Source organism: Tachypleus tridentatus, chromosome 13 (assembly GCF_004210375.1).
Source record: "Tachypleus tridentatus isolate NWPU-2018 chromosome 13, ASM421037v1, whole genome shotgun sequence".
In the NCBI taxonomy this organism is placed as follows: Eukaryota; Metazoa; Arthropoda; class Merostomata; order Xiphosura; family Limulidae; genus Tachypleus; species Tachypleus tridentatus.
In genome coordinates, this window is record NC_134837.1 from 76,160,651 (window position 1) to 76,175,590 (window position 14,940).

Sequence of the window (14,940 nt, forward strand, 5' to 3'; positions counted from 1 at the left end):
AACATACCCCCACATTAAAAAACATATTTTACCATGAATACTGTGTAATCTACAATGGAAAACCATCAAGAGTTTCAAACGTGACCTATTGTTAGTATAGTTTTGGCTTTATTGGACTGCTCTTGCCTATTTCAGCCTCTATACTGAGGTCAAAGGGTCTTTTTGTTGGTCAGCAAGGTTCTGTAATACTTTTTCTCTGTGTATTTGTTGTGAAAGTTGATTTTAAAATTTGTATTTTCAAGAAAGACCTTACATTTCTTGATTCACCATCAAGACTGTTAATAAAGACCTCACAATCAACTTGAAAAAAAACAAAACCTAGTTAAACAATGGAAAAGCAAACATGAATTTATTATTCTTACCTCCTGTTAATATTGAGGGAATGTAAAACTAGTTTCAAAGAACTAAAGATATGTAAAGAATACAAGAAACATTTTCCAAGTACTAAAATTATTATTATTAAGAGACTGATAACTGTATGTAACACAAATTTTGTTCCTGGATAGTATGTGTTATTTCTTAATTGCTTATGTTGTAAAAGTACAGAAAATGGCTATTATTCCCTTTAAACTTTGCTTTTGTGACCTTGATAATGAAACTCGGAAACTAAGCTATTTTCTACATAAAAATGGGCAAATTTGCACATTTTCATTTACATAAGGTCTGAATAAAACAACATATGAATCAAGATTTACATGTATTTATACTAAAGTTATACAAAAATGTTTAGAAGTGAGTAGTTTTTCGAGATTTGCGACTGTATTGTAAATCACTTTCATGCACCAGCCCCCAAATATAGTCTCCCATCATGTTTTCGTTATATGCTTCCAGGTACACAAAAGCAAAGTTTGAAGAGAAAAATAGGTCTTTTCCATTTACTTTAGGCATAATCAATTGGGAAATAACACTTTCTGCCCAGGAACAAGAAAATGTAAACATTTTGTTACATTGTGTTATACCACTAACTTAACCCTTAAAATGGTGGCCATCATCAATTGATGTTGATACCTACACATTCCTGCTGTTTAAAGGTTAATAATTTTTGAAGACTTGTATAATAAATATTTAGCTTTTAGGTGTATTAAATCAAATGATAATGGTAATAATTTAATAAATACAGTAAACAAATGTGATTTAATATTCATCCTTCAACAACATGACAAACCCATAATAATTAAGTTACTGACAAAATATTTTGGACTTTATCTTTACAACTTCTAAATTTAGCACCTATATAGATTCTTTTAACCATTTAAACCTTTAATTCTTTGCATATTCTGCTAGAATTACTTTCATAATTTCCTAATAATTAACACCATATTGCACAAAACTTCAATTTTCTTAATTTTGTGGATAATAACATGATTTGGAATAGTTTTCAGGCAAAGAGACACAGATGATATTGTACATTGTCACTGTCCGATGAGAAAATGTGGACTATTGGCCAGACACTGGCAGTGTCCGAATGGGTTTAAGGAACTTGTTTTTTTAATTTCACTCAAAGACATCCACAATTTAGCAGTGTAAGACTTTAGGGAAAGCAGCTGGTCATCATCACCCACCGACAACCCTTCAGTTACTCTTTTACCAATGAATAGTGGGATTGACCATTACATTATAATATTGTCACAGCTGAAAGGGCAAATATGTTTGGTGTGAGGGGGATTGGGAACCTGAGACCCCTAGATTGGAACTGGAATGCACTTACAAATATTAACAGATATCATCTCTGTTTGTACTTTTCTTAATTTATTTTTTAATATTAATGGCAGATATACTAATTTAACTAAACCTAATATAAATTTAATGAGGTGAATTGGGATCTTTACAATTAAATTCTTTATCTATGAAATGCTAAAAAAGAATCAAAATTGTATTTATATACATACATATACATATACACACATACATACACATAGAAACTAAAGACTAATTCAATTATTAAAGAATAATTCATGTTGCAGATAATACATCTAAATATTATGAAAAGAATCTTAATGGATCAAAGAAACAGAACTGTTTATTTGAAACAAAAATCTCTCCCAAATGTACTTATATGAAAACACAAAAGCTAAATCTTAAAACTTTGTTCAATAAACAACAAAAAGTTCCCAGCCTCAACAAGAATACTATCACAAAACTAAAATTACTTTATGATACATCAGGCCAAAAACTTACGAGATAAAAGCAGAAGTTAGGCATAAAAGTTAATTTCAAATTCGTAAAATTACCTCCAAAACACCCTAAGGAAGTGATAAATAATATAAAAGCTCTGAGGCTGCATGATATTTTAACTATCTTGTTTAATTAAAATAATTCCACTGCTCAGTACACAACTAAATCATTATATGGACAACATATTTACCAATGAAGCAACAAACATTAGAATATATGTAATTCAAAGCTCTGACCCTAGCTGTGTTCATATACAGTAAGGCTACCACTGTCCTATTGCTGGCTCAACATAACAAGTAATTTTAATATAGCAGCTAGCTTTCAACACAACTATTACTACGAAATACCGTAGTACTTTTCTACTGAGACACTGCTCCAATTGAATATACTTTATGAAAGGATCCGGGCAGCCTTAAAATTTTCTGTTGTTTTAATTTTATAAATTTATCTATGAAACTGAAAAGCAGTAATATTTTCTGATGTTACATTACGAAATTCTAAAATCTGTAACTACACATCCACTCAGGTTTTTTAGGTGATCATTCCTTGTGCAACAGTGTTAGAAGCAAACTAAAATCTGTAATGTAAATATTCATTTAGATTTTTTAAGTTCTCAGTCTGTGTATTTCAAAAATACTCCCACAGTATTTTCAGTTGGTAGAAAATAGATTAAACATACAAGGAATCTTGATATAATGGTAATTAAAACATGCAAAGAATCTTGATACAATGGTAATTAAAACATGCAAAGAATCTTGATATAATGGTAATTAAGAATCTTGATATAATGGTATTAAGACATGCAAGGAATCTTGATATAATGGTATTAAGACATGCAAGGAATCTTGATATAATGGTATTAAGACATGCAAGGAATCTTGATATAATGGTATTAAGACATGCAAGGAATCTTGATATAATGGTATTAAGACATGCAAGGAATCTTGATATAATGGTATTAAGACATGCAAGGAATCTTGATATAATGGTATTAAGACATGCAAGGAATCTTGATATAATGGTATTAAGACATGCAAGGAATCTTGATATAATGGTATTAAGACATGCAAGGAATCTTGATATAATGGTATTAAGACATGCAAGGAATCTTGATATAATGGTATTAAGACATGCAAGGAATCTTGATATAATGGTATTAAGACATGCAAGGAATCTTGATATAATGGTATTAAGACATGCAAGGAATCTTGATATAATGGTATTAAGACATGCAAGGAATCTTGATATAATGGTATTAAGACATGCAAGGAATCTTGATATAATGGTATTAAGACATGCAAGGAATCTTGATATAATGGTATTAAGACATGCAAGGAATCTTGATATAATGGTATTAAGACATGCAAGGAATCTTGATATAATGGTATTAAGACATGCAAGGAATCTTGATATAATGGTATTAAGACATGCAAGGAATCTTGATATAATGGTATTAAGACATGCAAGGAATCTTGATATAATGGTATTAAGACATGCAAGGAATCTTGATATAATGGTATTAAGACATGCAAGGAATCTTGATATAATGGTATTAAGACATGCAAGGAATCTTGATATAATGGTATTAAGACATGCAAGGAATCTTGATATAATGGTATTAAGACATGCAAGGAATCTTGATATAATGGTATTAAGACATGCAAGGAATCTTGATATAATGGTATTAAGACATGCAAGGAATCTTGATATAATGGTATTAAGACATGCAAGGAATCTTGATATAATGGTATTAAGACATGCAAGGAATCTTGATATAATGGTATTAAGACATGCAAGGAATCTTGATATAATGGTATTAAGACATGCAAGGAATCTTGATATAATGGTATTAAGACATGCAAGGAATCTTGATATACTGATAATTAAAATATTTCTACTCGGAAAAAGAAGCAACAATAACACAACAATTGACAATATGAATAATGACAGCATAACAACATAACAACATAATAACATAACAACATAATAACATAATCCTTCTTTTACATATGAAATAGTAATTTACTAACTTACATAATTCTTGTATCTTTACTTCACCTAATATAAACAAAGCATACTTTATGTTAATCACTTAAACACATACACTCACATTTATGTACTACCTAACTGGTTCCAATGGTAATTAAATAATTTTCTCTCATTTTAAAAACTGTTATAGAAGTTTAAAAATTATGCTGTATCTTATAATTACTAACTATAATAAAAATGTTTACATAAACATTTTAGGAAACATTAATTCAGTATTCATGTGTATATAGCATAACTACAAAAGGAAGAAGTTAAGTAACTTTCAATGATGTGATTGGTTTTACTATATAAACAATGTTCTTAACTTAGAATAAATAACGTTTTATTTCTTATATATTTCAAGTGCTAAATATAACATTGCAATAGTAGACTATTAACTAAATCACATCTTTATCTGAGTACATGCAACCATTGCCATATGACAGAAGTTCTAATGATCATTCTAAGATACCAAGTCATAATTCTTATTAATAGTACAAACAGATTTTAAGTTTAGATTGTGAGATCAATAAAAAAATATTTTTTAGTACTACTTAGGTCTTTTTCTAACTTACACAGACAATGCAGTGACACATAAAAATTAAAGGATACAAAAATAATTATATTATAGATGCTGTACGTTTTCCATTGACTAACATGGCAAGGATCAGTCAAATTCTGTTAGCTATTAGAATCTGGTTAGGTTACAATACATCAATGTTTTTCATTGTGCAGATGGTATGCATAAATGCTTCTAACACTGACAGACTTCCCTATAGAGATTTACATGATGAATCACAATTCATACTGGGTGATTTATCACTTCATTTCTTTAAACTAAATTCATTTTTAACCTTCATTTACTTAAACTGTCACACATCTTTTACTTTCTAACCCAAAAGAATATTTTAAAAAAATTTCTTTTGACAATTTAATGGAAATTTATATAAAAAGTATTTTGTCAAATTAAAGAAATGTTTCATGGAGGTGGTTGAGTTCTGAAGAAATTATACAATAAACTTAAATCATCTTTATTTTTGCAAAAATAGATATTGTCTTATTGCTACAACTATATTAAAATAATATTCATCAGCCTTTTACAGATGTATGAATGTATGGAGTTTTGTTTTAATTCAGTCTAATATTTCATCTTTTTCATTTCTTATGGTCAATGAATCAATATTTTTGAAATTGAGGTCAGGACATGTACAAATCTGAACTACTGGGGTACAAACAATATGAAATAAAAATAAAATCACATAACCATCTTCTTGTTAAGTTGGTATTTCATACTCTAGTTTATGTTTTATGTGGAACCAGATCTTACCAAACAATCCATTCTTGTTCTTCCTCAGATACAAGACATAAAACAGTACTCAAAACTACATCATCCAATCTCTGAAATTTGTTAGGAAGAAGCAGCAGGGGCAGCTTAAACAGATATATCCACTGAACCTACATGACTACACACAAGAAGCCACAAAATGCAAAGTACTCAATGTCTAACCTTTGAGAAGAGGTTACAAGAACACAAATAAATATCTCTGATGAAAATATAAGAAATGACTGGAGTTTTTATAACTTCGTATTGGCCATAACTTCTTTGATAATATTCTGCACTACATCTGTTGTAGTTGCGTGTCCCCCCAGGTCTGGAGTGTGGATCTGTTGCAAGAGAAAAAAAATATTCTGTGTACACTTGTTTTAGTTTCACAAAAAAACAACCTTATTGAGTTTAAGTCCATGAAACAGCATTTTTAAAATCTAAAAGTTTCAAAAATGTTTGCTAAACAAAGGTTCTTTTCACACACAGTATAGCTGAAAAATAAAAACACTGAACAGTGAAGATGACTAACATTGTTATAGCAATATGGAACTGTCTTGTTCATAATCTAATTATACAGTTTGAAATATTATGAAAATTATCACACAGTTAAACTAGTTTCAGTATCAAAGCTCACTATACAAACATTTTAACAGTACAGATCAGATTACTATAGAGAATATTCTACAAAAGACAGCTATTATTAAAATGCTTTTTACCATCACTTACAAATAACTTGTACATAATTATTTTGACAAAGGCTGTTCCATAAGTTGATTTTTCTTTCTTGGGTTATTCATGTGTGTTTGTTTTGCTTTTTCTTAGTACTGTGACTAACTTTTGTTAATAAGATATTACTGTTGGGCCTAGATTAGGTGGAATGCTGTCACTTATGATTAGTGACAATTAAATGATAATTATTTTAACATTAAAAATACTTAATTTTATAATACAAAAACATAAACAGTAACTAGAAAATTACAAAACTTCCTGGTTGATGTCACTGACAACAAATAAACAAATGCTTACAAAACATCAAAATTCACACAGATTTTACAATGAAAACCAGAGAAAAACCCCAAACACTTCCTTCGAATTTAAAAAAAAAATCTATACAACAGTGTTTTTATGGGGCTAATTTCATTTTCAGTAGTAAATTATTTTTTTTGTCATGCAACATTCACATTCAATTTACTTCAGTAAAATACATAAACTGCACTTAAACAAACCATTAAAGATCTGTACAATTAAGCTACATGAAGAACTTAAAGAAACTCTCACATTTACCTGATCAACATTCAGTGTCTTGTCAATAGCTGCACTGATAACCCTAGAATGTGCAGTCAGCCTGTTACATAAAATTAAACATTTTTCATCAGTTACTTAGCTATTACTCTAAGACAAAAAAAACACCAGCTGCACTTATAAAACAAATCACACTATTTTCTTAAAATCTGTTTTTATTAACCAAAACTTAGTTTACACTAAAGATCTAATGCACCTGTTGTAGTAAGAATGAGTTTTCAGTAATACATTTCTCATCATATATCCTAGGTTTGACTGAAAACAAATATGTTGATTTGCCTTTATTAAATTGGCAGACCTAATTCATAATGGTCTTTCTATTGCTTCTTTTGTGTGGTTCAGTAATTTGATGATATAAAAAAATGTATCAAGAAAATCTTGTTCAAAATTTTTGGGAATTATTTGGTAATAATGAAATATTGCAAAGCTCCTGAAAATACAAAAACAATTTGTATGAAAACCAAAATCATGTGTATGTCTATACTGAACATTAACACTGAAGTTTACACATAAAGACACCATTCAAGTACTCCAAACTTCACATGGCTTTAATATTTTTTGAGAAAGTGCACTCATTCTAAGAAACTCAAAAGATAATTTGTTATCTAAAACCATCACTTACCCCAAGTGCTTCAACAGATCCACTCCTGCATTCAACATTGCAATAGGATTGGCTATATTTTTACCTGCTATTGATTTCCCAGTGTTTCTTGTTCCCTGAGCACATGATACAAACAGCACAAGTTTTAATTGTGTCTCATACATACAGTAATTTCTTTTGTTAGAAACAACATAAAATAAAAATAGCATAAATTTTACTACATGCCATATAAGTAAGCAACTAAAACCATTTGTAAAAACAACATAATTACCAAGCACCTACCAACTGAATTTTTACAAAAGAATTACATCCCTTTAATTAATTACTAGACAAAAATTAGAAATACTGAACAACTGATGTATTAATTCATTATTAAGTTATTGGCTATCAATGCAAGGTCTATCACATTTCAAATTCATTAATAAAAACAAACCCTATATACAGTTTATATAATTTTATCAATGGAAAAGTGAAACACAACAGATAAATCTATACATTTTTATACAACAAAATTATTTAGTTATGTATACATTCATTCAATTCCTGATAATATTTAAAGTGAAAATGAACTACGTTTTAATAAGCTTTACAATAATAAATAAATGAACTACATATTTTAATAAGCTTTACAATAATAACTAACATTAATACAAGCAATTTTAATCATGATCACATAAGTTTTGTTTGTGTTTGTTGAAATTTGGTACTCAAGAGCTATCTATCTGCACTAGCCATCCCTATTGTGAAGTGATAAACTAGAGAAAAGGCAACTAGTTAGCACCACCCATCACGAAACCTTAGATAACTCTTCACTAATGAGAGACTATTTATTTATCCTGTTATTTTAATACATATGTAATGATACCATGATGAAATTACAAACTAATACTGTAGAAAATCAATATACTATACTGAGATTGAAATTTAAATGCTTACATGAACATACAGGTAAGTAGTATAGTACTTACTGTTTCAAATAAAGCATATTCATTGCCATAATTTCTACCTGATGTTAGACCAGGTCCACCCACCAGTCCACAGGCAATGTTATTCAGTATATTACCATACAGATTGGGTAGTAAAAGCACATCAAATTGGTAAGGGTTGGCCACTAACTGCATAAGGTAAAATAATAAAACATAATCTCTAAACCCTATGTACACTTACAGCTTGTTTTCAGAAATATTGTCATTACATTAAAAGGATAGCGAATAATAGTTTAGAAGTATGACATATGGATAAACTATCTTAACAGCTCAAATGTAAGATATCTTTAGGCTTTGTAAAATAAGTTTCAGGAAGAGTTAGACTCCAATGTTCTGTTTGGTAAAGTCTACAATGCAGAACATCAAGCAGTTATAAGGCTAGTATCTTTCAGCTTTAAGAGAAAAGTACAGAGCAAGAAAAAACAACAAGCAAAAACAAATGACTGAACAAATTGAACTACTTTTCTGGATATTGTCCACTAATAAATACTCAATTTTAAACTAGTTAGAACAAAAAGTTTAATGCAGTTTCATTTTAGTGAAGAAACTAAAGGTAGCACATCATTAGAATGTTAATGTATTTCAATGTATACTTTTATGGGTTATTATGAGATCTAGTTATGAAAAATAAATATTAAAAAAACAATTTTCAGTCTTCTACTTTAAAACAATGTAGAAAAAATATCAAATTTGAAAATTCTTTGTATTAATATTAAAATGTTAATGCTTTTAAACTTAATGATTAGTGTTTAATATACTTTTCTTTTAATGTTAAAAGTTACTTATTTTTTGCTTAACAATCAAATTACTTTGGTATGTTTAGTGCAGTAATTCATAATCAAGCCAGGCAATAGAAATACAAAGACCTGGACTATTTTCAGTTTGGCAAGTTTTCTTTTTATACTAGATTGTAATTTTTTTGTTTGGTATTCTTGTATTGTACTATACAGGGTGGTATTATATGATATTTTTTTGTTTGGTATTCTTGTATTGTACTATACAGGGTGGTATTATATGATATTAGTTAGACTTGCTTTCTAGTTGTATTGTACAACAATAATAATTATTAGGTAGAAATGAAGCTCAAATGATTAGTTGATTTAATCTTTTATGGCACAAAGCAACTAGGCCATCTGTGCCAAATGTCCGGTAAACAGATAAAAATAAATTAAATATAGTAAAATACATAAAAGGGAATGAAGGTAAAACAAAACATCATTGAAAAACAGAAAAAGCATAAAACCAATGTTGACACCTCGTCTACAATGTTACGAGAGAAAGCAAAGTAAGAGAAGTTGTAAAGGACTTTCTCTACAATAATGGTAATGATCATAACCTGCCAGGAAGACTAACAGGTAAGTTCAAGAACCACTGTCAGTCACCTGAAGTTGGTCTTTCCAGTCCTGGTTCTGGGTTATGTGTCATAACAGCCATTATCAAAAGGTAAAGTAATAAAAGTTTTAAAAGACATGTAGCAAAATTGTAATAATAATTAGCCAAATGTCTGGTAAAAAGGTAAAAGTAAAATAAATGTAGTAAAATTCATAAAAGAAAATGAAGGTAAAAACAAAACAGCAATTAAAAACATAAATGGCATAAAACCAATGTTGACATCTAGTCTACAAAGTTGTAAAGGACTTTCCGTAGCATAATGGTGATGATCATAACCTGCCAGGAAGACTAACAGGTAAGTACAAGAACCACCATCAGTCACCTAAAGTTGGTCTTTCCAGTTCTGGTTCCGGGTTATGTGTCATTATGGCCAGTACCAAAAAGTAAAGTAATAAAAGTGTTAAAAGACATGCAGAAAAATTGTAATAACAACTCACCAGGACGACTAACGTTGCTGGTAAAACAGTATGTCTCTAATATTTCTTGAAGCTATTACTATGGATTTTTTTATCATGTCAGTTTTTTACATTGGTTCAACAACTCTGTATTCCATGTGTGGTATCATTTATGTTATTTCCCACCTTTTAAACTAAATACACCTATAAAACATTACTTGTGAAATTTCAGTATTTAAAGAACTATACGTACTATTTAACAAAATACTTTCCTTCACTTGGTAATGGTTAAAAGTTAAAAAGAACTAACTCTTATCATGGGTGGATAACTTTACAGAGTTACATTTAAAATATACTTACTTTATTGTTAATGTATAGTAATAAAATTGGCTGTAAAACATAGTTTACAGTTCAACTTTTAAAGCAAATGCATAATTTTCCCATTTTATATCAAGTGACATTTATTCAGTCCAAACTGTCAAGTTTTACATTTCTGATACTCTTATATGGCCTTGTAAACTTATGTGGAATTTCTCACTCATACTATATATATCTCTGATCCAATCTGTAATTTGATGTGAAAAAGCTTTTTGCTTTATGGAGACATAAGCAATAAAGTAAAAGTCACATGCCATGTTTGTCCCATAGCATTCTGCTTTTAAAAACTGTCATACATTCTCTATGGCATATGCTATTGTATTATATGTAAAAAACATATGGCAAAAATTTCATTTAACTGACAGTTTCATGGTATAAAGGCACCATACTAAGAATTGAATATTTTGGCATCATTTCCTCTGTGTGGCAATGTTTCAGTTCTACTTGACCAACTACAGAAATTATTTTAAGCCATTTTTACCTCAGATAGAAATCTGATAGAAATTCTGTTTTAGATACAGAGAAATATTTTATATTCTAAGTTGGATATTTTATTTTTAAAATATTTCCGAGACCACATTATTGTTACTTTGAATTAGGGGTAACTTTGACATAGACTTGGATTGTACAAGTGCAATCTTTAATAGGACAAGGTTTCAGATTAAATGCTAAATTTCTTATTTTTGATTTATTGTTACAAAAGTAATTAAAATGTAAAAATTTGAAACTTATGAAACTTGTGATCAGTGAAAGCATGAGAGGAGTTGTGTAAAATGAAATAAAAATACTGGTAACTAGATTGGCTGTTCATACAAAATTGCCCAGCTCAATAAACAGCTGTTTTCATAGTCTGTGAGAGTCAAACTAATTGAATAAATATTAGCTAAGGCTATAAGTACAAATAATATGTAACTGCACTTTACAATGCATAAATATTATAAAACGAAAAAGCAGTAATTTATTTTTAATGCATATTTTTGTGGTGGTTACAAGATTGGTCAAATTGATCTGTATAGCATTAGGGTAGAGAGCAAATAATAAAGATTCACTGAAAAAAAAATACATATTCACTTAGGAGCTTCAAAAGGTTATGCACATGAAATCTGAAAAATAAATAAAAGTACATTTAATCTTAACATGAAAATCACCCTCCACTCATACTAGTTGTAGCCTGAGTTGGATGTTGACAATTCAATGACAAATCTTTTAGTTATTTAGTTAATAAAAAAAAAATTTGACCTTTTGTGTACAAAATACTTGGAATATTTTCTTGCAGCTTGTCAAGTTTCAAGAAGATATAGTTAATACATTCAAAACTACAGGATATATACTTTCAAGATTATCAGTTAGTTACAGTGTTTACAAGATTGGTCATTTTAACTGACCCAGTGTCAACAGTGTAGTAGGTTTTGTAGATATATAATGCAAGTTAGATCATAATTTTTACTTAATTCAAACTTTTTATCTATGTAACATTAAAACAAACCTTGTACTAAAAATGCTTGATTAGTCAGCCATATTTGAAATAGAAATATTTGATCTTAAATACAGCAATGGAAACATAATGTATGTTAACAATCTGAAGATCATATAGTGCAAAGCTCACCTGCATACTACAGTTGTCAATAATCATGTTGTTAAACTGAATGTCTGAATATTCAGCAGCTACTTCCTTACAGCACTGCAGAAAAAGACCATCTGCTAATTTCCTATAAATATATTATGGAGAACAATTTAAAAATTAAAAAAAAACTTATGTACAGACATTTTACCCAGAAATAAAATTTGTGGCCAAGCAAAAACACTTGTATATCAAGTTATGGTCACTCTTATAAACTTTTTTTTTTTAACAGAGACTACCTATCGTGGCTAATTTATAAAAGCAGCTTAAATAAAATAGGAAATTGTTAATCATAGTAAAAAAAATAAAAAGTACAATTGATTGTTTTTGCATTATAAAATGTCTTCTAGTAGCATATTCTAAAAGTATTATTTTTCTTATTCTTTGTGATATATTGTTTAGGCAGAGTATACATGACAAAACTTTGTAGAATGGATGGTAACTGCCTGTTGTGGAGACACAAGTGTAGAGAACAATGTTTCAAAAGTCTTCCACCTTTCATTTTCAAGTCCAAGACTTCAAGACTTTCAAAACGTTGTTCTCTGCACTTGTGTCTCCACAACAGGAAGTTGCCGTCCATTCTACAAAGTTTCATAATTATTTTTCTTGTTATATGTCACTTCCATGTACAAAATATAAGTTAATTTAAAAACTGAAATACAGATAGATATATGGATGTTTATAAAAACATTAACAAGTATGAAATTTACATAGTTTCACATGAAAGCTGAAATGAACCAAGAAATATAGGGACTATTTGTTTTTATATTTATTTATTTAGCTACTTGTAAACCTGGTGAAAATAATGTAACTTTAGGAAATTAATTGTAGAAAAAAAAAAAAAGTGAATGAACTACTATGCAAACACATTAAACTAGTAATGATGTAACGTAGACACACTATGCCATCAAACCCAAGTCTGTAAAGAGCATTCACCTATTAACCATTTGTCCCTAAAACATCAGAATAAAAAAATAACAAAACTACAGATGTGTATGAAAGTAAATATTGTATAATTAAGCACAAAGCTACACAATGGTTTCTGCCAACCGTGGGTATTGAAACCTGATTTCTAGCATTGTGAGGCCGTAAACATACAACTGTGTCACTGTAGGTTCTGTATGAAAGAACAATGTATAATACAGCTCTAGAAAATAAAGTCCTAGTAACATGCCTTACAATTTAATAGAAAAAAATATCAACCCAACCTGCACAGCTTAATCAAAGTGTCCATGTCATAAGTATGACCTTTTATCACATTCAAAATTTAGTTAAACAACATTTTCCATCAATATATGTTAATAAAAGCGGTATTAAAACATCATTATAATCTCAAGTTTTACACTGTCTAATTTAAGGTTTTGCACTATCTTCCTCCAAGTCTTACACTATCTAATTTCAAGTTTTACGCTATCTAACACCATTTAATTCCAAGTTTTACGCTGTCTAATGCTGTCTAATTTCAAGTTTTGCACTATCTAATTCCGAGTTTTACACTATCTAATTCTGAGTTTTACAATATCTAACACAATCTAATTTCAAGTTTTACACAATCTAATTCTTCTTAATTTTACAAGAAATCTTTAAATAATATTCCTACTCTTGATTTGTGTGTCATACAATACATCCACTATTTTTTTTCTATTTACTTCTAATGCTTTCAGAGAAGAAAACCAGTAGAAACTGAAACTAAAACCAGAATATAAAATTTAAACCTCATTCCTTTTTAAGCTGAAATATAAATTTATTTACACTTCATTCATATTCATATTTAAAAACAGAAAAAATGATAATCTTTCTTTCTCATGCTGAGCTGTAGACAGTTCACTTCAGATGTGTGATTGTTACAGTTGAGCTCCAAGCGGCTAATAAAATTTTTAACTTATATGTGGCTTAATTAAAGACTCAGTTAAATTACAGTCATTTGAAATTTTCAGTTCAAGGACTTGATATATATAGTTAGTTAGTCAAAGGTTTGGGTTTGTTGTTTTCAACACAGTCCTTCCTTTTGATTTTGTTTTAATTTACTTAACTTTATCAGTATTAATATTTTCTATAAATATAAAACATAAAGGAGATGGAACAGGAAAATAAAAAGGAAAGGTTGAAACTGAAAACAATGAGAGGATATTGAACAGGAGATCAAAATTATAAACATCAAGAGGCAATAAAGAGAAACAGAAAGCAACAAAATTAGGCAGAAACAAATGAAAGAACCAGGCTAGATACCTTGATAAAACTAACAGTTGTTAGTGCAACTAAAATCATACACAAACAATGCACTTAAAGGGATAAAAATCCCTTAAACTGTTTTGAGGTTGTTAGATATATAAATGACCATTTTAATTTAAGTATAGCAAAAGTGTTAGATTTTAGTTATTTTTAAAAGTGATATTTACTAGAAGTTTGTTTATATAACCATGTGTGAATCAGACACTGTGTAGTTTAACTTCTGTGAATTGGTATTCCTTGTATTACTGTGTCATGTTACTAGAATTTTCCGTGTTTTCTCTCTGTTTTGATTGAGTATTATTATATCATATCTTGTAATATGTAGAAAGTTCTAGACTTTGATCAAGCTACAAATACAGATACAAAATAATAGTTCATACATGGGAGAGAAAGATAGCAAATTTGTTTGTTTTTTTGAATTTCATGCAAGCTGCCTTGAAAGGGAAGGCAGCTTGTCATTACCACCCACTGCCAACTCTTGAATTACTCTTTTACCAACAAAT

General features: G+C 29.1%; 1 protein-coding gene across 1 annotated transcript in view; it reads right to left on the reverse strand.

Moving 5' to 3' along the window:
- Nucleotides 1–5,218: 5,218 nt before the first annotated feature.
- LOC143239124 (isocitrate dehydrogenase [NAD] subunit gamma, mitochondrial-like) overlaps nucleotides 5,219–14,940 on the reverse strand; it is a 31,854-nt gene continuing 22,132 nt past the window's right edge. The window contains exons 8-12 of the mRNA XM_076479966.1: nucleotides 12,191–12,293; nucleotides 8,402–8,548; nucleotides 7,455–7,549; nucleotides 6,815–6,875; nucleotides 5,219–5,868 (exon numbers count right to left, since the gene is read on the reverse strand). Of these exons, the coding sequence (XP_076336081.1) occupies nucleotides 5,779–5,868; nucleotides 6,815–6,875; nucleotides 7,455–7,549; nucleotides 8,402–8,548; nucleotides 12,191–12,293 (496 nt within the window). The 3' untranslated portion in view covers nucleotides 5,219–5,778. The remainder of the gene's footprint in view (nucleotides 5,869–6,814; nucleotides 6,876–7,454; nucleotides 7,550–8,401; nucleotides 8,549–12,190; nucleotides 12,294–14,940) is intronic.